Here is a 24,677-nt window from a genome sequence, read left to right on the forward strand (position 1 = left end):
AGCTCCAGGGTCCCAGGTTCGATTACCGGCTGGGTCACTGTCTGTGTGGAGTCTGCACATTCTCCCCCTGTGTGCGTGGGTTTCCTCCGGGTGCTCCGGTTTCCTCCCACAGTCCAAAGATGTGCGGGTTAGGTGGATTGGCCATGCTAAATTGCCCGTAGTGTCCTAATAAAAGTAAGGTTAAGGGGGGGTTGTTGGGTTACGGGTATAGGGTGGATACGTGGGTTTGAGTAGGGTGATCATGGCTCGGCGCAACATTGAGGGCCGAAGGGCCTGTTCTGTGCTGTACTGTTCTATGTTCTATGTGCAAACTCCACATGGACAGTGACCGGGGGCCAGGATCGGACCTGGGTGCTCAGCGGCGTGAGGCAGCAGTGCTAACCACTGCACCACCGTGCCACCCGAGCATTGTGACTTACTGCCATTCCCGTGCCTTTTCCCCGTATCCTTGACCTTACAGTGTTTCTATTCAAATAGTCATCTAATCTAATTCCCCATTGAAGGTCTTGATTGAAACTGCGGCCACCACACTTCCAGGCAGTGCATTCCAGACCCAAACCACTCACTGTGTAAAACAGTGTTTTCGCACTTCACATTTGCTTCTTTTGCCAAACATTTTACATCTGTGCCCTTTTGTCCTCGATCCTTTTATGGGTAGGAACAGTCTCTCCCTATCCGCTCTGTCCCGCTCCCTCATAATTTTGAACATTTCTATCAAATGAAATGAAAATGAAAATCGCTTATTGTCACAAGTAGGCTTCAATGAAGTTACTGTGAAAAGCCCCTAGTCACTACATTCCGGCGCCTGTTCGGGAATTGAACGTGCTGCTGGCCTGCCTTGGTCTGCTTTAAAAGCCAGCGATTTAGCCCAGTGTGCTAAACCATCTCCTCATGGCCTTCTCTCCAAAGAGAACAGTTCCGAATCTTCCAATCTACCCTCATAACTGAAGTTTGTTAGTTCAGTTTTGGCAAGAAAGAGCCTGCTTTTATTTTCCAATAAACCTTCTCGGCAGTGAAACTAATAAACAACTCAAGTAATTCAGGCATTATTAACCAGAAATGGTATTGAAACACCATGATGCTTTAGACATAATAGGAGCAGGAGTAGGCCCTTCGAGCCTGCTCCCCGTTTAATATGATCATGGTTGTTCCTCTGTTTCAACAGCATGGGCGTGATTCTCCGCTGCCCACGACGGGTCGGAGAATAGCGGGAGGGCCTTCCCGACATTTTTCCCGACCTCCCGCTATTCTCCCCCCCCCCCCCCCCCCCCCCCCCCCCCCCCCCCCACGACACGAATCGCTGCTCGCCGTTTTTTACGGCGAACAGCGATTCTCCCCAGACCGATGGGCCGAGTTCCCAGGCCTTTACGGCTGTTTTCACGAACGCAAACACACCTGCTCTCACCGTTAGTGAAAACGGCCGCAAAGTGCCGTCCCGGACAACCATGGCACCGATTGGCACGGCCGTGCCAAGGGTGGCATGGGCCTGCGATCGGTGGGCACCGATCGCGGGCAGCGGGTCCGATACCCGCGCACTATTTGTTCCTCCGCCGCCCCGCAGGATCAGTCCGCGGGGCGGCTGAGGGGTATGACGGCCCACGCATGCGCGGGTTTGACGCATATGTGTGATGACGTCATCCGCGCATGCGCGGGTTGGAGCCGTCCAACCTGCGCATGCGCGGCTGACGTCATCGTGCACATCAGCCGCCGTGACGCTTGGCGCGCGGGCTTAGCGACCGTCGCTAAGCCCGCGATGCCGTGCTTCACGGGGCCGCGCTGCTAGCCCCGCCCGCGGGGGAGAATCGGGTGCCGGGAGGGGGCGCGGAGGCTGCCGTGAAACACGGCCAGTTTCACGGCAGCCTTTACGACTCGCCGCATTTGCGGAGAATCGCACCCCATATTCCCATGTGCTCTCCGTACCCATTGACACCTTTAGAGTCTTAAAATCTATCTATTTCTGCCATAAATCCATTCAATGACTTGATCATTGATACGGTCGGGGTTGGGCCCTCGGACTCCGTTCTCTACGACATAGCCGAGGATGGCTAGTCGGGTAGAACGGAAGAGGTATTTTTCTTTGTTGTATGTGAGGTTGAGGGATTGGGCGGCCTGGAGGAACCTCTGGAGGTTGGCGTCATGGTCCTTCTGGGCATGGCCGCAGATGGTCACATTGTCCAAGTACGGGTATGTAGCCCGCAAACCATACTGGTCCACCATTCGGTCCATCGTTCTCTGAAGGACCAAGACTCCGTTAGTGATGCCGAAGGGGGACTCTGAGGAAGTGGAAGAGCCGGCCGGCTGCCTCGAAAGCAGTGTAGTGGCGCTCTTCCGGGCGGATTGGGAGCTGGTGGTAGGCCGACTTCAGATCGATCGTTGAGAACACACGGTACTGCGCGATCTGGTTGACCATCTCCGCTATGCGGGGGAGGGGGTACGCATCGAGTTGCGAGAATCGGTTAGTTTTCTGGCTGTCGTCCACAACCATCCGATTCTTTTCCCCAGTCCGGACGACCACCACTTGCGCTCTCCAAGGGCTGTTGCTGGCCTCGATGATCCCTTCACTCAACAGTCGCTGGACCTCCGACTTGATAAACGTCATGTCAAGTGAACTGTACCGCCTGCTCCTGGTGGTGATGGGCTTACAATCAGGGGTGAGATTCTCAAAGAGTGAAGGGTGGGAGACCTTGAGGGTCGTGAGCTGCACACCGTGAGCTGGGGCAAGGGTCCGCTGAACTGTAGGGTCAGGCTTACATCGGTGGTTACATTGAAAGTCCAATCCGAGCAGTAGGAGGGCGCAGAGGTGGGGGAGGACCATAGAGCTTAAAACGAGCGTACTCTGCACCCTGCATCGTGAGATTGGTGATACAGTACCTCCCGATCTGAACCGAATGGGACCCGGAGGCAAGGGAGATTGTTTGGGAGGCTGGGTAGGTGTGGAGGGAGCAGCGCCTTACCGCGTCAGGGTGGACAAAACTCTCTGTGCTCCCGGAGTCGAAAAGGCAGGGGTCTCGTGCCTGTTGACCCTGACGACCATCATGGAGTTCTTCAGCTGTTTTGGCTGCGACAGGTCGAGGGTGACTGCGCCCAGCTGCGGGTAGTCTGTGTGGTTGGTGGAGTCACAAGATGGCGGCCCCCATGAGTCGCACGTGTCGGGCTGGGGCGAAGATGGCGACCAAGATGGCTGCCCCTATGGGTCGCATGTGTTGGTCGGTGCCGGGGCCGGCGGCCAAGATGGCAGTCTCCACGGGTCGCACGATGCCGATGACACATCTGATGGCAGCGTTCCGGGCAGGCACGCAGCCGCATTGCGGGATCTGTGGGGCTGCGAGTCCATGGGTCGGGCCTGGTGCGTTTCCGATTTCTGGGCCTTAGGCCGGCACAGACAGACTCTAGCGAAGTGCCCCTTTTTCCCGCAATCGCTACACATTGCTGTGCGGGCTGGGCAGCGCTGCCGGGGGTGTTGACACTGGCCGCAGAAGTAGCACTGCGGTTCCCCGGGCTGGGCTGGTAGACGCGCGGCACAGGCCTGCGACCTAGTCGGGTCCAATGGGGGCCACAATGAGGGTGTCCACGAGGGGTTCGCCAGACCCGCGGGGAACGTGCAGAGGTTCCGGTAGGCAACGTCTAGCGAGGTCGCTAGCTTTACCGTGTCCCGCAGGACGGAGGTCCCGTTTACCAGCAGGCGTTGCCTGATATAATTTGAGTGGACACCCGCCACGTTGGTGTCCCGGACTGTGAGTTCATGCGTTCTGCCGCCGTCACTTCTCAATAGCTGCAGTTCCTCGCGTGTAGAGTCAGGGTTTCAAGATACTCGTCCAGCAAATTCTCCAGCGCGTTGACGGCGAGTAGTGAGGAGGTGTCTGGCGAACACCTCATTTTTTTTCATTTAAAAAAAAATAAATTTAGTGTACCCAATTATTTTTTTACAATTAAGGGGCAATTTAGCGTAGCCAATCCACCTACCCTGCACATCTTTGGGTTGTGGGGTTGAAACCCACGCAGACACGGGGAGAATGTGCAAACTCCTCACGGACAGTGACCCAGGGCCGGGATTCGAACCCGGGTCCTCAGCGCCGTAGGCAGCAATGCTAACCAGCGAACACCTCATTTACGGGCTTAACATAGTGTGCCTTGAGAGTTGCGACCGCCGGCTCGTACATGGCCGCTTTCTTGATCATTACTGAAATTCAATGGCTCACCCGAGCGTGGAGGAGTCACAGCTTGAGAGTCTCTGAGGGAGGCGTTGTGGAGGAGTTTTGGTAGGCCTCGAAGCTTCACAGCCAATGTCCGAATATTTCCTTGGCTTCGGACATGCGGGCGTTGAGTTGGAGCCTGTCTGGCTTTAGAGCGGCTTCCATAGTGCTGTCTATGACTAATAAATTGATATACCTTCAATTCACAGTGAGGCAGAGAGAGCGAGTGAACAGTAGGCTTTATTAGTCATGAACATGCCTAGCCAAAGTCAGTAGTAAAAGATTTTTTTTTATTTAAAAAAAAATAAATTTAGAGTACCCAATTCATTTTTTTTCCAATTAATGGAAAATTTAGCATGGCCAATCCGCCTACCCTGCACATCTTTGGGTTGTGGGAGTGAAACCCACACAGACACGGGGAGAATGTGGAAACCCCACACAGACAGTGACCCAGAACCGGGATTGAACCTGGGACCTCGGCGCTGTGAGGCAACAGGGCTAACCCATTGCGCCACCGCTGGATGCAGTTCATATCACCACTTCCAGATCATAGGTCACAGGTTACGGTATCATGCCTGCATTATGGTGAATACATTCACCACAAAAGGTTTAGTCTCTTTTACTATTTCTGCTTTTCTCTCCAATTTTCCCTTTTGCTGGTCCATTAGAGTCTAATGATTAGACTGTTGATCATCACACTTACTTCCTAAAATAAACGAGGTAAGTAGAGGCGACACAGAGGGACAACACTGGGCTTTGGGGGATGCGAAGACAGCACAGGATATTGGAGAGGCAGAAGGAACACAGGACATTAGGGAGGTGGAGGTGGGGCACGAAGGAGGTGGGAAAAGATAGGTTCGAGGCAAACTAGGGCATTGGGAAGTTGGAGAATTAATAGGTTATGGGAGAGGTGGAGCAAGGACGGGACATGGAGAAATGGTAGGACTTGGTGTCGGTCAAGGGGAGGCAGAGCGGGGAATGGATAAAGCAAAGTTTAAAGGGAACATAATTGATACAACCTATCCCAGCTCATTTGATTGCAATGGTCTGGATTGTTTAACGTTTTTTAACAAAATCGAAACAAGTTAACCAGCAGCTCAGAAGTCGAACACATAGTAATAGGCTTACGAACCAGGAGCCCTTTGGCCTGCTCTGCCATTCGATAAGAGATAACTTTCCTGATTGTAATCTCAATTCCACATTCCAGCCTATCCCCATAACCTTTCACCCATTTGTTAATCAAGAATTTATCCAGCTCTGCCTTTTGTGGAAGAGAGTTCTGATGATTCACAACCCTCTGAGATAAAATATTTCTTCTCACCTTTCTTAAATGTGCAACGCCTTATTTTTAGACAGTGACCCCGAGTTCTAGATTCTCCCACAAGAGGAAACATCCTCGCCACATCCACCTGTCAATACCCCTCAGGATCTCGTATGTTTTAATCAATTCAACGCTTCCAAACTCCAGCAGACACAAGTCTAGTCTGTCCAATACATTTCTTCATAAGATAACATACTTATTCCAGGTGTTAGTCTGATAAACCTTCTCTGAACTGCTTCCAATGCATTTACATCCTTAAGTAAGGAGATCAATACTGTACACAATTCTCTAGATGTGGTCTCACTAGTGCTCTGTTTAACTGTTTTACAAAACTACTTTTGTAATTAATTCCCCTCACAATAAGTGACAATATTCTGTTAGCTTTAGCTCAATTGGCTGGACAGCTGGTTCATGATGCAGAGCACGGCCAGCAGCATGGGTTCAATTCCTGTACTGGGAATATTGAGGTTATTCATGAAGACCCTACTTTTCTACCTTGTTCCTCGCCCGAGGTGTGGCGATCCTCGGGCTAAATCACCACCAGTCAACTCTCCCCCTCAAAGGGGAAAACAACCTATGGTCATCTGGGACAATGGCGACCCTGCTTATTTCATTAGCATTCTTAATTACTTACTGTACCAGCATACTGGCCTTATGTGAGTCATGCTCTTAGACACCTGGGTCCCTCTGCATCTCAGGTCTCTGCAATCTCTTATCTGTTAGATAATATATTTCTCTTTTATCCTTCTTACTGAAATGGACCATTTCACATTTTCCCACATTATACTCTATTTGCCAGATCTTTGCCCACTCACTTTTTAAAAAATAAATTTAGGGTACCCAATTCTTTTATTTGAAATGAAATGAAAATCGCTTATTGTCACGAGTAGGCTTCAATGAAGTTACTGTGAAAAGCCCCTAGTCGCCACATTCCGGCGCCTGTCCGGGGAGGCTGGTACGGGAATCGAACCGTGCTGCTGGCCTGCTTGGTCTGCTTTAAAAGCCAGCGATTTAGCCAATTATTCCCTTAATTTCCAATTAAGGGAATTATTTCAAATTAGCGTGGCCAATCCACCTACCCTGCACTTTTTTGGGCTGTGGGGGTGAGACCTACACAGACACGGGGAAAATGTGAAAACTCCACGCAGACAGTAACCCAGGGCCGGGATCGAATCCAGGTCCTCAGCACCGTGAAGCAGCAGTGCTAACCACTGTGCCACCGTGCCACCCCCTTTGCCCATTCAATTCATCTATATCCTTTGTAGCCTCCTCAGTGAACCACTGTGCACCTGTATTAGGGGATGTACGGTAGGACCTGCACAACAGGTTCACCGGTAGCCCCTGCCGGCTAGCTCCGCCCACAACGAGCCGTATAAATATGCGTGACCTCCTCCTGATCAGCCATTTTGCCAGCTGCAGTAGGAGGCCACGTATCTGACTAATAAAGCCACAGTTGTATGAATCTGAGTCTTTCGTGCAATTGATCGTGCATCAGTGACCCCCTCTCCTGAGCATGCGCGGGGATGACGTCAGCAGCCGCTGGCGCTCCGGCGCCTGCACGGACTTCCGCCGGCCGGCGAAGTCCCTTCGGCCCCGGCTGGCGTGGCGCCAAAGGCCGTTCTCGCCGGCTGGCGGGTCACCAACCACTCCGGCGCGGGCCTAGCCCCTCAAGGTTAGGGCTTGGCCCCTAAAGATGCGGAAACGTCCGCAACTTTGGGGCGGCCCGACACCGGAGTGGTTCACAGCGCTCCAGCCCGCCGGGACCCGCCGCCCCGCAGGGTAGGGGAGAATCCCGCCCATGGCTCCCACACACACACTTTCACTCACACACACACTCACACTCATACAAACCCACTCACACATGGACACACTATCACACACGCACTCATTCGCAAACATTCTGGCACATGTACAAATACTCTCACTCATACATATATACACACTAACACATACTTATATTCTCACACACCCACTCATTCACACACAACAGGCACATATTCACACACACATATCCTCACTCACACACACACATTCACACACACGCACACACTCATTCACACACAACACGCGCATACTCTCAGTAACACACACACATACTCTTAGTCGCTCACATACTTTCAGTCATCAACACGCTCGAAGTTTAGTCATATAATAATATAGATTTCAGAGTGGGGAAGGACAGATTGGTCATATTAGAATTAATTAGGAAAAGTAAAAGAATATACAGTCTGTAGTTTGGTGACAGGGTTGGCTTCAGGCTAACTCCAATGGTCTCGATGCTTCCGATTCAACGGTGTAGATGACTAAGTTTGTTGTTCTTCAGGAGAATTGGATTCTTTTAAGAAATCTCAGTCTGCAGCCAGGCGTCCCTGGATGATCACAGTCAGCAGACTGATGTGACCTTGTGACTGTCAGAGGAAAGAATGATCTTGCCCTCCTATCAATTCACTCATGTAATGCAGAGAATGATTGCTTCAAAACCAGATAATCCCAGGGTTGAATCCCAGGGTCATCCGGCATCCAGTCTGGAGGGACCACAAGGTTGGTTTTCTGGCCAGGCACAGGAAAACTTCTGTCAGAAGCAAAAATGATCGCAGAACAGTTATTAATGGTACACAGGAAAAGCCAAGCCCAGATTTTCTCCTCACACAATATCAGGACACATCCCTGATATGGTGGGAGGTCTGGCCACTCTTTGCTTGATTTTCCTGACCTTAAGGTTAACGTCATCAAAGCAGCTCTGCTGGATAAAAAAGAGGTTTCCCCCCTAAGCTGCCTGTCCTTGGTTCTGTTGCAAAAACATGCGCTTCAAACATGCAATGGGTTGGTTTGTCATGTAACCTTCCTTCTCCAACTGGCGGGGGAATTACTGGAAGCTAACCTAGCCAGGATTATATTGTCTCAGCGATAAATCTTAAAGGTCCATCTCCGACAGTTGAATACCTCAGATGATTGCTGTAGATGCCTTGCTAATGAGACAGAGATATTAGACCTTCACACCCCACCCAAGTCATTGTCTTTGATGGGTTTTGCAAACAGACTCCACTGCAATGAATTGGAATATGGAACATACAGTAATGCAGATTGAGGTTTGTCATCTTCAACTCTGAATTCAGATCAGTTTAGTCTCTGTGTTTTGAAAAAAAGTCTGTTTGTAAAAATTCAATTCAGATTTCAAGCTGATGGAATAAAAATCATTGTTTGGCACTAAGCACACCTTCATGGCAATTTATTTTCTTTTAATTTAGAATACCCAATTCTTTTTTTTCCAATTAAGAGGCAATTTAATGTGGCCAATTCACCTACCCTGAACATATTTCTGGGTTGTGGGGGTGAGATCCACGCAGACACGAGGAGAATGTGCAAACTCCACACGGACAGTTACCCTGGGCGGGATCGAACCAGGGTCCTTCACGTGGTGAGGTAGCAGTGCTAACCACTGTGCCGCCCTCCTTCATAGCAATTTATACGAAAAGTACGTTTTTATTGTGAGCGGCTTCCCAGAACATTATTATTTTATCAGGTAGGCAACATATTTTGTGTTGCAGACAAATCTCTCTGTCTAGATCCTGCCCCTCAGATTCTATTGTATAAGCTTTAGGTAAGTCTCCTACTAAAATCTTGTTGAATAAATTCTGGTTTTGTTTGCAATTAGCAGTGTCATCCTTAATCTGGTGCTATCACTAATACAAGATGCTCACATAATTGATGATGGGGCGTCTTCACGTATCAATATAAATCATGTTTCCTTGTCTGTAAGCAGAAGAGTGCCTGGGGTTTTAGGAGCCTCTTTCACAGCTTATTGAGCAACATTTCCTCCAGTCTAACGTGAGTAAAAATGTCACTTCTGAGTGAATTTTATCTTCTGTGTTTTGTTTGTCCTTGACAGAAACAGAGTCTGATCAACCTGAAGGAACGGAGTCGTAGTCGGCAGTCGAACACGCCATCTGAAGCCGGTAGCAGCAAATCGGAATTCTACACTGTGAACCGGCAGCAGAGCCCAGGCAAGCTTCAAGAGATTGTCACGGGCACAAAGAGCATCTCCGTCATCGCGGCAAAGCGTCGGTCCCGAGCCAACGTGGCAGACTCGGCATTGGCATCCATGAGGGAAAAGGAAAGGAATATTCCATCCACTCATTCGGTTGAGGAAAATGAGGGGAGTCAGGGTCAAGCAGACGCAAAGAAAAACACATTAAACATTGAGATGAAATCTGCAGTGAACTTAGATAACCTCGCAGCTGATTTGGGAGTGAATGCCTTTCGGAACAAGCAAGAGTTTAACAGTTCCCCTCCCCTGTCCCCACGTGAGTCCTACACCAAAATGAAAGGATTGAAAAAGGCAGAACAAAGGGAAGATTCCACTGAAAGAAACGCAAGGAAGAAACCATCTAGATCATTTGAAGTAAACTCCCAGGGGGTAAGGCTGCTAGACATCAGAAATATTTAATAAAAGTTTTGGCATCGTTGTCTTGAACTTGATGATTACTATACAGCAAATCTCTGGTGAATTTAAATCTCCCATAGATATGCAAATATAATAGGACTGAACATTTTATTGAAACACATTCATGCTCATCATACAATAAATCACAATTTAGCCAGGCATTTTTACTACGTAATACAGTGCAGAAGCTAATCTACTATTGTGCCATAAACAGCAAGAGATGAATGGACCAGTCATTATTTTCTTTCAGGTGGTACTGGTTGAGGAGGGAATGTTTGCTTGGAAAGAGGACTAAAAAAATAAATATTGTTGGCTTATGTATTTAATAAACTTGAGGAAAGACTTGTGGTCTCAATATTTATGGGGACTAAATCAGACCCCAACAATTAAAGGTCTCTAGGTTTGTTGTGTCATGTAGGACAGATAGAGAGGGGCTTGTTACTTTCGATTGCCAGAGTATGGTGCAGAATAATGCCAACAATGGAGGGGGGGTCAATACCAATACTGCCTGAGGCACTTCTTGGGACCAGTATCTCTTTGCCTTGCCGCATAGATAACATGGCATACGTCAATATTAACAACCCTTGGTTGATGAGGACATCATATAGAGGGACAGCAGGACAGATGCTGGAAGGGATATGATTTATGATCACGTGGAGAGGCTGGTATGTATGAGAAAATCCCAGAATGGCTTCGTACCTCACTAGCTGGATTGATTTATTTGAATGGATTGACCAAGTTCGTGGATGAAGGCAGTGCACCCCCCCAGAAAACCTTCAGCAAGGTGCTGTCCAGATGACTATTAGGAAAGATTTCCTTGTGGGATTGCTGGATATATGTTATGGAAAGTAGGAAATTGGTTGTAACTCTGTAGACCCCGGATCATAATAAATGGGAGTAGGTTCCTTCTGGTTTAGCACAGGGCTAAATCGCTGGCTTTGAAAGCAGACCAAGGCAGGCCAGCAGCACAGTTCAATTCCCGTACCAGGCGCCGGAATGTGGCGACTAGGGGCTTTTCACAGTAACTTCATTTGAAGCCTACTTGTGACAATAAGCAATTTTCATTTCATGTCACAAGTAGATGCTCCCAGACCCCTGGGACGGTGGATCATCAGTAATAATTTGGATGAGAGCAGATGTGAAAAAAATCATAATTTTACAGATTGGAGGTAAATATGCCATGGGGTTTGGAATTTGGAACAGTTAAATAGGCTGACGTTGATATTTTAGGGGAGTGGGTTGTGCATGGCAGATGCCTTCTATGCATGCACGTGTTGTGTCAGGGAAATAACAGGCCAAATTACAGCAGGAACTTGGGGTCATAATCTATTTGTGCAGATTGATGAGGCTATTTGGAAAGCAAATAGAGTGTTAGTGTTACAACAGTGGACTAGAAAGCTACTAATTTCATACAATACAAGGCTTTGACCGTTGCAATGAGGTAATATGTCCTGCTTTGATCCTCATGCATGGTAGAGTGTAGGGGGTCTGCAGAAAGTACAGAGGAAGATGATTAAAATGACACCCAATCTTGAGGCTCTTAATTTTAAGGATAGATGAAATGAGTTGGAAACATTTTCATTCGTGAAAGGAAGGCCGAAAGGAGGACCGATTGAGTTTTTTAACGTGAGGAAATAATTAAATTCTGTTCAAAGAAAAATCTTCAAATCCTGGAGATGTGAAAGAAGGGTGGAAAATGCTGAAAATACTCAGCTGTGAACACTTTGTTGGAATTGCTTTTTGTCAGTTGGAGGAGCCAATTGGGGTGGATACGGATGGGAGAACGAGGAGGCGTACATTTAAAACACATAGATAAGGAGTGAGTTAGATGTTAAGAAATAGCTCTTTTCACAGAAAATCTTTGTTCTCTACATCAGATTACTGAAGGGTACTGTGAGGATAGATTGCCTGCAGCCTTTCAAACGATGCTGAATAATTTGTCTTTTTTATTTGAAAAATATTTTATTGAGGCATTTTTCTACATACATTAAACACAACCATAAAAAAGCAAGCATACAAGAATGTAAATAATCCAAACAAATAAATATCTAACATCCCGCCTCCCGCTCCCCAACTCCCCTACCGCCATTCAATCTTGAATCTGTTTGTGTTAGTAACCCTCTGCTCTCTCTTAAATACTATCATGCGCTATTTAACGTCCAGCAAAAAAGTCAGTTGGCACCTTCATTCAAATCTCTTTCGGAGGACATCACACCACCGTTCCTTTAGTGCTGTGTCTATGGGTGAGGCTTGAAACCTGGAAGCTGTTGACTATGAGGCAAGAGTATAACCGACTGGGCGGCACGGTGGCGCAGTGGTTAGCACTGCTGCTTCACGGCGGCGAGGACCGGGGTTCGATCCCTGCCCCAGGTCACTGTCCGTGCGGAGTTTGAACATCCTCCCCACGTTTGCATGGGTCTCACCCCCACAACACAAAGACGTGCAGGCTAGGTGGATTGACCATGCTAAATTGTCACTTAATTGGAAACAAATAATTGGATACTCTAAAATACTTACTACTTTAAAAGAGTGTAACCGACTGATGCAAATGCATTAGGCCAGCTCTAATTACAATGAATACCAACTCGAGAAACCCTTTTCCCAAGTCCGGTGAAATTATGATTTCCCTTGAATTAATTTTTTTGAATTAGCACATTATAGACGACAGGTACAGTGTGTCAAATCCAAAAACCATCTGTGTGGAGTTTGCACGTTCTCCCCGTGTCTGCGTTCGTTTTCTCCGGGTGCTCAGATTTCCTCCCACAGTCCAAAGTCGTGCAGGTTAGGTGGATTGGCCATGCTAAATTGCCCCTTATATAAAAAAAAATCCCAAAACCAGCGACTTTCAAAATCTGGATATTTTCTTAAGCTGTGAGACATGAATTTTTCTCGTTATTGGGGGAGTGAAATAAATTACTGCTTTGTCAAGCTAGGTACTGCATTGATGCGGTGGCATATCGACAGGTTATTGGTTTTGTGCGCATGTGTTTTCCCACATCACGAGTGGTTCGAGCGACCACTGATCGCACCTGATTCCCCCTGAATTAGTCAAACTGAACTGCCTGGCCTGAAAACTGGCAAGATCCAAAATCCAGCACTGACAATGTCCCAATGTTGCCAGTTTTAAACACTGTACTTATTGTATAAAAACAAATTAATTATTTGATTTAGGAGATCTACGTGCCCAAAATTGACCTCTAGTTTGCTGGTGGACTTGGGAGTGAAATTGGACGTGGGTGTATAGTCTGTTGCTCCATTCTAGGATACATCTGTTAATAGGACCCAAGCCAGTTGGTGAAGCCAAAACCAAGACACAGAGCTCCCCTTTATTGAGAGAATTTATTGACTTGTTCAGTCTCTCAGCTTACCATAGAACCCAGACAGTGCAGAAGGAGGCCATTCGGCCCTCACAACCCAGTGTCCCAGCTGTCCCCTATTTATATGTGCTGAAATACCAATAATCTATTTCTGTTAACCTGAACAATGTCATTAACAAACCTCAACAATATAATTTGACAAGACATTAACAACACCTGGTACTTCCTTCCAGTCAAGTATGTAGAACTGAATACTTGGTGCAGTACATGCATCAGACAATAAATGCAGTGCCTCCTGCAATCAGTGCAATATTACTTGTTTTACATTTCTGGCCATGTCTAATTTCACCCCAAGGTCCTCATTGCCATTGCTCCGGTGTTTTTCTTTAATTATAGATATTAGAGATATCAAAAGATATGGTAAAACAGTAGAGGGGAAATGGCATAGAAGTAGAAGATCAGCAATGAGAAGAATTGAGGGGCTGAATGGCCTTCTCCTATGTTCTTAATTCATATCCTTCTGGTTGCTTTATCATTTGATTCAAATCTCTCTTTCCCCCCACAGCTTCCGAAACTCAGACCAAACCCGTCACGGCCTCATAATCTCAAGAGCATTTCTGACCACAGGTTCTCTGTTGCTCCACGCCTCTTCCAAAATTCCAACCTCAATCTGCAGCCAAAGGTCATGCCAGCATCGATTGCCAATCTGCCAAGTGCTAATGTGCCTCCTGCGTCGAAGATCAAATTCCCACTCAGCTATCATTCAGGTGACCATTATTCTGATTCATTCCGCCTCCAGTTGAAGATGAATAATACAGTTCTCCATTTCTTTATAAAATTGAACTCAGCTTAACAGTTCCGGAAGCCAATGGACTCACAATTATAAAACATGGATTTAAAAAAATATCCAAATGTTCTGATTATCGTACGAAAGACTGTTTTAAAAATACTTAAGTGTTCAAATATGCCGACAAGTTGGGTTCACGGTGAGGTAACCTGGCCCAGATTTAATCTTTAATATAGGCTAATTTAAGGGCAGCACGGTGACCCAGTGGTTAGCACAGCTGCCTCACGGCGCCAAGGTCCCAGGTTCAATCCCGGCTTTGGGACACTGTCCATGTGGAGTTTGCACATTCTCACCGTGTTTGCGTGGGTTTTGCCCCCACAACCCAAAGATGTGCAGCGTAGATGGATTGGCCACGCTAAATTGCCCCTTAATTGGAAAAAACTAACTGGGTACTCTAAATTTTTTTTTTTTAAATATAGGCTAATTTAGCTGAACTGAACCTTAGCATCCTTAGGTTAAGGTGACTACAGTTGCTGCTCCTGATGCCTCTCTGGACATTCCTGCCAGCAATGTGCATGTGGTTATGATCACTAAGGACAGAATCCAACTCAGCAGGGATATACAGATGATCTGGCTACAGCTAGTCACAGGCTAGGCTTGAATGAGGTGCAGGATGGTACCTATGGAGTCAGGGAGAGAAATATTTCAAATTGTTTGTGAAAATTGTCCTTCCCTGTGCTCCAGCTTTGCTATTGTTGCTCATTTCCCAGCCCCTCCATTATGAGGAGGAATTGGTGACCTTGTAACATTGTCACTGAACCTAATAATCCGGAGACCGAGGGAAATGCTCTGACGGCCAGATTTAAATCCCACCACAGCAGATGGTGAAATTCAATGCCCTAATTCAATGTCCTTTCGGCATACACGTGATTCCAGACCTACAGCAATATGGCTATCTTTGAAGTGCCCTCTGAAATGGCCTTGAAATGGGGAGTAAATGCTGGCCCACATTCCATGAATGAATTTTAAAAACTCCACTGGAAGTCCAACCTTGATGGACATTTGGGCTTTCTCTTCCGACTGTTTCATGGTCTTCATTCTTGACCATGACAGCGGAACATTTGTGAAAATGAAAGGCATGTCCTACCAACAATAAGTGAGAGCCTGACTTTGCCGTCTGCGGTGCAGGTATATTCCCTGTAGGAAGCCTAAAGGAATCTAAAACAAAGGTGCAATCTCCCACATGGGACTTTGGGAGTGGGAATGATTGTCTTCCTCATGATCTATGCAGAGTATGAACTCCACCGCTAGGGCCGGGGGAACTCTATTAACCATTGTGTAAAAGGTCAGCCAGTACGACCAGAACAGGAACCCAGGCAGTGTATATATCATATTGTAAATAAATCTATGTTCTTTATCTTACTCGGTGTGGACTCCCTCTGTCCTTATTAAAAAAGGGACTGTCTCCACAATGGATTGGATAAAAAAAATACAAATGTTAATATGGATACATTTCTCATCTATAAAGTTGCAGTCAAACTACCACTGATTTTTGCTACTTCACAGGTGAGAGCCAGTTACAGAAGATAGAAGTGGGCAACACGACACCAAGTACCATTCACCAGAGAAACGCAGACGGGAGCAAGGGGCTGATCTTACATAAACGAGTTCGAGGTCAGATATTAATGTATCAACACAATGGCAGGTGGAGAATTTCCAAAGCACAGAGCAACTTTCTCCCATTGATCTGTGGGTTTATGATCCTATGATCCGTTTTTAAATACTCTCTATCCATTGCATTCTAGTACGTAGCAAGCCCAACAGGAGAAGGGGCAGATCTCCATTTAGTTTTAGGAGATGAAGCTGGGCCGGTGGAAGAGATATCATTAGGGAACATTTTGGTGGTAGCAATCCGATTTCATTTAGATCTTAGCCTCATTATGGAAAGGAACAAAGGTTGATCACGTGTAAAAGATTTAAATTGGGGAAAGGCAAAAGTGGTTTGGCAAAGGTGTCTTTCCTGATGAATACAAGATGAAAAGGTCTTTTTTCAGCAATGCTCAAGTTCTGTACCACTCAAATATTAAGCTGTTTAGGATCCTTGCAAGTGGATAAATCACCAGGCCTGGGTGATGTGTATCCCAGCCTGCTAAAAGAAGCGAGAGAGGAAATAATGGAGGCTCTGACCATCGCTTTCAAATCCTCTCTGGATGACTTTCGGACTGCCGAGTGCAGCATTGTTTAAACAGGGAGGAAGGGATAAACGGAATAAATAAAGGCCTGTCAACCTAACCTCTGTAGTGGGAAACTTATTGGAAGAAATTCTGGCAAATAGTAGAAATCACCATTTAGAAAGGTACAGATTAATCAATGTGAGTCGGCATGGGCTCATTCAGGATAGGCTGTATCTGACTAATTTGATTGAATGTTTTGAGAACATAGCAAGGAGAGTTGATGAAGGTAGTCCATTTGATGTATTCCACATGGATTTCTGCAAGGCCTTTGGACTGGGTCGGATATGGCAATCTGGTCAGAAATGGATGCAAGGAGACGTGGCAGGTTGGATCCAGAAATGGATCAGGGGCTGGGAGGAAAACGTAATGGTGAACTGATGTTTTTGTGACTGGAAGGCTGTTTCCAGTGGGCTTCTGCAAAGATCATTGCTAGTTCCCTTGCTTCTCATGGTGAATATCAACAATTTAGACTTTGTAACATGGTGATTAAGAAGTTTGCAGATGATGCAAAAGATGGTTGTCAGTTTGATAGTGAAGAAGAAATCTGTAGACTGCAGGAAGATATCAATGGATTGGTTAGGTGGGCAGAAAAGTGATAAATTGAGTTCAGTCTGAAGAGGTGTGAGTTAATTGGGTTGCAAAGCAATACAAGATAAACAGAAACTGAGAAGTGTGGAGGAACAGAGGAACTCTGGGAGTACATGTCCAAGACCCCTGAGGCGAACAGGTCAGGAAGGAAAGGTGATTAAGATGGCATATGGAATATTTTGCTTTATTAGCCAAAGTTTGTAATATAAGAGCAGTGGGGTTATGTACTGAACACTAGTTAGGTTATAGCTGGAGTACCTCATGTAGTTCTGGTTGAGAGGGGACAGAGGAGGTTTACAAGGCTGTTGCTAGGAATAGAGAATTTTAGCTATTAGGAAAGAGTGGATAGGTTTGGGTTGTTTTCTAGAACAGGGGATGCTGAGGGGAGATTTAACTAAGGTATATAAAATCATGAGGGACTTGGATAGAATGGATAGGAAGAATTAATTTCCCTTTAGCAGAGAGGTCAATAACCTGGGGACTTAGATTTAAAGTTAGAATATAAAAAATAGGAGCAGGAGTACACCACACGGCTCGTCATGCCTGATCTGTTGCCGTTCAGCACAATCATGATTAATCTTGGGCTTTAATTCCATCTTCCCACCCACACCCGATATCCCTGAGCTCCCTGTGAGGCCAAACATTAAGGGGTATGGAGAGCAGGCAGGAAAATGGATTTGAAGCTGAAGTAATTGTTAGGTGGGTTAGCGGGGAGGTGAGAAGAATTGTTTAGACACATTTGGAATATTACGTGCAGTTCTGGTCGTCACACTACTAAAAGGACGTGGATGCTTTGGAGAGAGTGCAAAGAAGGTTTACCAGGATGGTGCCTGGTCTGCAGGGCGATAGCTATGAGGAGAGGTTGAATAAACTCGGATTGTTTTTGTTGCAAAGACAGAGATTGACAGGAGACCTGATTGAGGTCTACAAGATTATGAGAGGTATAGACAGGTGAATAGTCAGAAGCTTTTTCCCAGGTTGGAAGACTGAATTGCAAGGAGGCACAGGTTCACGGTGAAAGGAGGAAAGTTTCGGGGAGATGGGTGGAGAAAGTTTTTCACGCAGAGAGTGGTTTGTGCCTGGAACGCATTGTCAGTAGAGGTGGTGGAGGCAGGCACGACAGCAACGTTTAAGTTGTGTCTTAAACATCTGAACAGGCGGGGAATACAGGGCTACAGATCTAAATAAGGAATCTGGATCGGCACATGCTTGGTGTGTGGGCCAAAGGGCCTGTTCCTGTGCTGCAATGTTCTTTGACCCAGACGGTAGTGGGAGTCTGGAGCTGGAAAAAGGTTGTAGAGGTGGAAACCCACATTGCATTTAAAAACCTCTTAGGTTCACACTTGAAATTCTGTAACCTACAAGGTTATGGTCCGAGATGTGTAAAGAGGGATTAAACACAAGCACTCTTTTCACCCTGCACAGACATGATGGGCTGAATGGCCTAATTCTGTGCTATAACGTTCTCTGTTTCTATGCAGCAATGTATGGTATGGAGTGGGTATTGAGACTGCTGAATCAGACAAGAAGCTGGTGGTGTGCAGGAGGACGGCAGCAAACAGAAAGTGTGTCAGCGAACTGAGACACTACAACAGAATCGCCACAAACTGCAGCAAACAGAAATAATGGTCAAAAACTACAGAAGAACCCCGTTTAAAAACAGGATTATCTTTCTTGTATAATAAGCTGTAGAGGATAATTACCTATTACAAATTATGTACATAAAATCAATCCCAGTCACTTATAGCAGTTTGGTCTCTAGGTGTATTTACTGGGGCAATTACTCAATTATCTCTCCTCTGGTTGTGTTTGTAGTGTCACAATATGTAACCGTTATATTCTGGCACACAAGTCAAAACCCAACCTTCCATATAATGGCTGTACACCGGTCCCTGCTACACAATAATAATCCTGAAACTCTACTGGACCAACCATATGAATACTGTGGCAACAAGAGCAGATCAGAGGCAGGGAATTCTGCAAGTAGTAACTCCATCTCCTGACTCCCTAAATCCTGTCCACTTTCTCCAAGGCACAAGTCAGGAGTGTGATGGAATACTCTTCACTTGCCTGGATGACTCATATCAGCCATGATTGATCTAAAACCTTCAAGACGCTCAATGTCATCCAATACAAAGAAACCTACTTGATTGGCTTCCCATTCACCACAATAAACATTCACTCCCTCCACCACCTATGCACAGTAGCAGCAGTGTGCACCGTCTACAAGATGCACTGCAGCAACTCACCAAAGGCTCCTTCAACAGCACATTCCAAACCTGTGACCACTACCACTTAGAAGGACAAGAGCAGCAAATACATGGGAAAAACACCACCTCCAAGTTCCCCTCCAAGCCACTCAATGTCCTGACTTGAGGGCCAGAATACAAGACCAGGGATGTACTTCTGAGTCTGTATAAGGCTCTGGTCAGACCCCATTTGGAGTATTGTGAGCAGTTTTGGCCTCCGTATCTAAGGAAGAATGTGCTGGCCTTGGAAAGGGTCCAGAGGAGGTTCACAAGAATGATCCCTGGAATGAAGAACTTGTCGTGTGAGGAGCGGTTGAGGACTCTGGGTCTGTACTCATTGGAGTTTAGAAGGATGAGGGGGGGATCTTATTGAAACTTATAGGATACTGCGAGGCCTGGGTAGAGTGGAGTGGAGAGGATGTTTCCACTTGTAGGAAAAAATTAGAACCAGAGGAAACCATCTCAGACTAAAGGGATAATCCTTTAAAACAGAGATTAGGAGGAATTTCTTCAGCCAGAGGGTGGTGAATCTGTGGAACTCTTTGCCACAGAAGGCTGTGGAGGCCAATTCACTGATTGTCTTTAAGACAGAGATAGATAGATTCTTGATTAATAAGAGGATCAGGGGTTATGGGGAGAAGGCAGGAGAATGGGGATGAGAAAATATCAGCCATGATTGAATGGTGGACCAGACTCGATGGGCCCAGTGGCCTAATTCTGCTCCTATGTCTATGGTCTTATTGCATTCCTTCACTCTCACTGGGTGAAAATCCTGGAACTCCCTCCCTAACAGCACAGTGGGTGTTCCCACACGTGGACTGCTCCAGTTTGAGGAGGCAGCTTACCACCACCTTCTCAAGGGAAATTCGGGATGGGCAATAAATGTTGTACTTGACAATGAAGCTCGCATCCCATAACAAATATTTTGTTTTAATGAACATTGGTGAGTTTTTCGGCTCATCCAGGGGGTATCTGCCAGAAATGGAATCCTTTCCCTAACCCAAGTCAGCATTCCCTAGTTAGTTGGATCATATCCAGCTGCTCAATGAAGCACTCCATACTCTGCCGTAACAAAATGCTTCAGTGGTAAATTCTGAGCAGCAGCAACTGCAACACAGTGTGTCATTTGTTTTCCCATGACCTTACCGAATCCTCCAGTTTACTACCAGTTAGCGTTAAATGAATTGAAGTTTCCCAGGCCCATGTTACTAGGAATTGGTTTAAGATTGCCCAAATCATTTTGGGTACATCTCTTAGGCCAGGCTTTGGATTGACACTCATGACATCGGTGTGCAATGAATTTCAGCCGTGAGGGAGGTCCTGTGGCAGAGTGGGTAGAGTCTCTGCCTTTGAACTAGAGGTTCTGGGTTCAAGTCCCGCCAGGGTTTGCTGTCTGTGGAAGGTACATTTGTAATGCGGCCAAAAGGTTGATTATCAGCCTGTAAATCCTTCCAATATGCTTGACTGTAGGAGGTAAGAAGCAGAGAGTCTCTTGGCCAGCCGGAACCTTGCAGTAGCGTGCAATAAGCTCTTCATGCAAGAACTCTTGCCACAGGCTATGCTCTGTGGCAAGTGTCCTCCTCTCTTTGAGGAGCTGATAGAGTGAGAATTCTAACTGCATTTTGTAGAAATGAAAGGGCAGTGTCCTCATTCAACCCAGCCCCAATCCCATTAAACTGATTTCTTCCTCAATTTGTTGATTAATTATAATTATAGAGAGTAAAAGCATTGTACAAGAAATCCTTGGAAGAAAAAGATGTGGAAACTCCCCCTCCGCCTTTGAATCTGTTCCAACATTCAGTGAGATCATGGCTGATATTTACTTGCCTTTGCCCCGTATCCCCCAATACCTTGTCATAGTGTAAATTTGTCCATTCCTTCAGTCACCTCTTCACCGGAGCAGCAGGTACTTAGTGTTTGTGTCACTGAACTAGAAATCTAGAGGCCCAGGATAATGCTGTGAGGACTCAGGTTAACATCTCACTATTGCAGATGGTGAAATTTTAATTTGGTAAAAATCAGGGATTAAGAGTCTAATGATGGCCATTGAAATTTGCCATCCTTACCTGGCCTGGCCTACATGTGACTCCAGATCCACAGCAATGGGTTGACTCTCAAATGCCCTCTGAAATGGCCTAGATACACAGTTCAAGGGTAATTAGGGATGGGCAATAAATTCCAGCTCAGACAGTGATGTCCACGTCCCATGAACAAGTAAAATGCAATTCAAAAATGAAAAATCGATCAGGCATCTAAGTCATTACATATTTACAATTCCAGCTTGGCTCTCTCTGATTAGAAAAAATTCGAAGTGTTCAGTAACCCGGTTCTTATTTATAAACTCTAGTAATTTTCCACAACATATGTTAGGCTAACTGACCTGTAATTCCTCTCTTATGTCTGTTTAGTGGAGTGACATGTGTAATTTTTAAAACCAGGGGCGGAATTAGAACATAAGAACATAAGAACTAGGAGCAGGAGTAGGCCATCTGGCCCCTCGAGCCTGCTCCGCCATTCAATGAGATCATGACTGATCTTTTGTGGACTCAGCTCCACTTTCCGGCCTGAACACCATAACCCTTAATCCCTTTTTTCTTCAAAAAACTATCTATCTTTACCTTAAAAACATTTAATGAAGGAGCCTCAACTGCTTCACTGGGCAAGGAATTCCATAGATTCACAACCCTTTGGGTGAAGAAGTTCCTCCTAAACTCAGTCCTAAATCTACTTCCCCTTATTTTGAGGCTATGCCCCTTAGTTCTGCTTTCACCCGCCAGTGGAAACAACCTGCCCGCATCTATCCTATCTATTCCCTTCATAATTTTAAATGTTTCAATAAGATCCCCCCTCATCCTTCTAAATTCCAACGAATACAGTCCCAGTCTACTCAACCTCTCAATGGCGTTGAGATTCTCTGGTCCCACTGACAGCGGCATGGGATGGCTTCATTGGGAAATCCCATTGACAAATGACAGGAGTAGAAAATCCCATCGCCAGTGAACGGCACACCAAAATTCTCTGTCCTTGCGAACAGCAATGGAGAATCCCTGCCCAGAAAGGATGGTTCCCGAATTGCGAGAACTTTAGAAGATTATATTTAGGGCATCAGCAATGTTCCCACCTACTTCCTTTAAAACCCTAGGATGGAAGCCATCTGGTCCTAGCGTCATTATTCTTGTCACTTCTGTTATTTTATTAACGTTAATTTTTGTGAGACCCGCTACCTAATTGGGGTGTAAATTCTCTTCTCATCATTCTAATGAGTAGGGAGCAATAACACCTACCGACCTACCTGCATTCCACGGAATGGGCACAAGTTAATATGGAAATGTGATCCCCTTGACCCTCTTAACCCTCTTGACGTATTGTGGACTGGATAGCTGAATTTTGGTAATATCACTTGGTTAAATATGTGGAGTAAACATCTGATTTATTAGACCTTTGCGGGCAGCATAGTGGGACAGTGGTTAGCACTGCTGCCTCACGGCGCCGAGGACCTGGGTTCGATGCCGGCTCTGGGTCAGTGTCTGTGTTTGGGGGGTGGGGAAGGAGGGGGAGTGGTGGATGGGGTGTGTGGGGGAAGCGCGGAGGGGGCATGTGCAGCATAGAGGGATTAGAAGTCTCACAAGCCCTTTCAGGCTTATCTTTTGGGTTTACTATCTACAAGGCACACGTCAGGAGCATGATGGTAAAGGGCAGCACGGTGGCGCAGTGGGTAGCACTGCTGCCTCATTACGCCGAGGTCCCATATTCGATCCCAGCTCTGGGTCACTGTCCGTGAGGAGTTTGCACATTCTCCCCGTGTTTGCGTGGGTTTCGCCCCCCCAACCCAAAGATGTGCAGGATAAGTTGACTGGCCACACTAAATTGCACCTCAATTGGAAAAATGAATTGGGTACTCCAAATTTTTAAACAATAAAGGAGTGTGATGGACCTGGATGAGTGCAGCTCCAACAACACTGTGCCCATTCTCCCCGTGTCTGCATGGGTCTCACCCCCAACAGCCCAAAGATTTGTGCAGAGTAGGTGAATTGGCCACGCTAAATAGCCCCTTAATTAGGAAAAAAGAATTGGGTACTCTGAAATTATGATAAAACAAAGATTTGTTAGATATTTAGCTGATGTACCAAGGAGGTATTCCTTAATCTAAGACAGTTCTGGTTGCTGACTCACAAATAGCCTGCATTGAGAGTTTCAGTTTAGCCTTTTATGTGCCACATGTATAGAATGTAGTCAGGATTTGCTCAGAAACATTTTGCTAGCCTATATGCATTCAAGCCACCTCATTAAAAAAAGAATGGAGTATTGCAATTTCCTTCCGATAGTTCATGAGATTTTCAAGGGACACAGGTACGGAATAATTTGTGTAGCAGCTAAATGCCAACTGACAGCCATGAATCTTTTCTGACTTCAAAAAGTTAGATTAATGTTGAGGTTGCAACAGATTTAAAGCTGAAATATTGATCAGATTAAATATGAAGCAGAGGAACTGGTGCAGAAAATGAAAGACCGCAAAATGGCTGGAGTTTTATTGATGAGCCCTGGTTACTGTTCTCATTTTTATTACCTGACTGCTAGTAGACTTTGGATCAATGTAGCAGAGGGTAACTGGAGGTTAAATGGAAATAAATTATTCAGGCTCGGTGACTGTTAAGTGCCACAACTTCCGAAATAAAAGCAAAATTCACAACTTGATTGTTGTGGCTCCGTACGTCCTGACTCGATTTGTTTATTTTAACCGCGGCTTGCCTGCTCCGTCACGGGAACACTTGAACAATTGTATTTTGCAATTGCTTAGCCGAGGTGACACAGCAGCTGCTGTGATGGAACATTGGCTGCCCAGGCAGAATATGAAACCTGCCACAAATGAGTGTGTTTCTGCTGTTCCCAGACAGGGCTGTGGGGGTGGCTCTATGTAACAGCACAGTGCTTTATCTTTGGCTGAGAGAGAATGATCAGGATCAGTTTCGAGAGCTGAAACCCACGTTGTCGGTTCAAAGAAGAGGCATCCGTGCGGAGATGTGTACTGCCCAGCTCCTATCTGCATTCCACCTAAAAATGGAATTTAGCCTAATTTGGGGGGTGGGGAAGGAGGGGGAGTGGTGGATGGGGTGTGTGGGGGAAGCGCGGAGGGGGCATGTGCAGCATAGAGGGATTAGAAGTCTCACAAGCCCTTTCAGGCTTATCTTTTGGGTTTACTATCTACAAGGCACATGTCAGGAGCATGATGGTAAAGGGCAGCACGGTGGCGCAGTGGGTAGCACTGCTGCCTCATTACGCCGAGGTCCCATATTCGATCCCGGCTCTGGGTCACTGTCCGTGAGGAGTTTGCACATTCTCCCCGTGTTTGCGTGGGTTTCGCCCCCCAACCCAAAGATGTGCAGGATAAGTTGACTGGCCACACTAAATTGCACCTCAATTGGAAAAATGAATTGGGTACTCCAAATTTTTAAACAATAAAGGAGTGTGATGGACCTGGATGAGTGCAGCTCCAACAACACTCAAGAAGCTTGACACCATCCAGGACAAAGCAGCCCCGCTTGA

General features: G+C 46.2%; 1 protein-coding gene across 4 annotated transcripts in view; it reads left to right on the top strand.

The window, feature by feature from the left end:
* Positions 1–24,677, top strand: part of si:dkey-26i13.8 (kinesin-like protein KIF19) — a 243,236-nt gene that overhangs the window by 212,811 nt on the left and 5,748 nt on the right. For all 4 annotated transcript variants that reach the window (XM_038820811.1, XM_038820813.1, XM_038820812.1 and 1 more), the window contains 3 exons: positions 9,404–9,931; positions 13,841–14,042; positions 15,629–15,736. In XM_038820811.1, the coding sequence (XP_038676739.1) occupies positions 9,404–9,931; positions 13,841–14,042; positions 15,629–15,736 (838 nt within the window). The remainder of the gene's footprint in view (positions 1–9,403; positions 9,932–13,840; positions 14,043–15,628; positions 15,737–24,677) is intronic.

This window comes from Scyliorhinus canicula, chromosome 15 (assembly GCF_902713615.1).
Source record: "Scyliorhinus canicula chromosome 15, sScyCan1.1, whole genome shotgun sequence".
In the NCBI taxonomy this organism is placed as follows: Eukaryota; Metazoa; Chordata; class Chondrichthyes; order Carcharhiniformes; family Scyliorhinidae; genus Scyliorhinus; species Scyliorhinus canicula.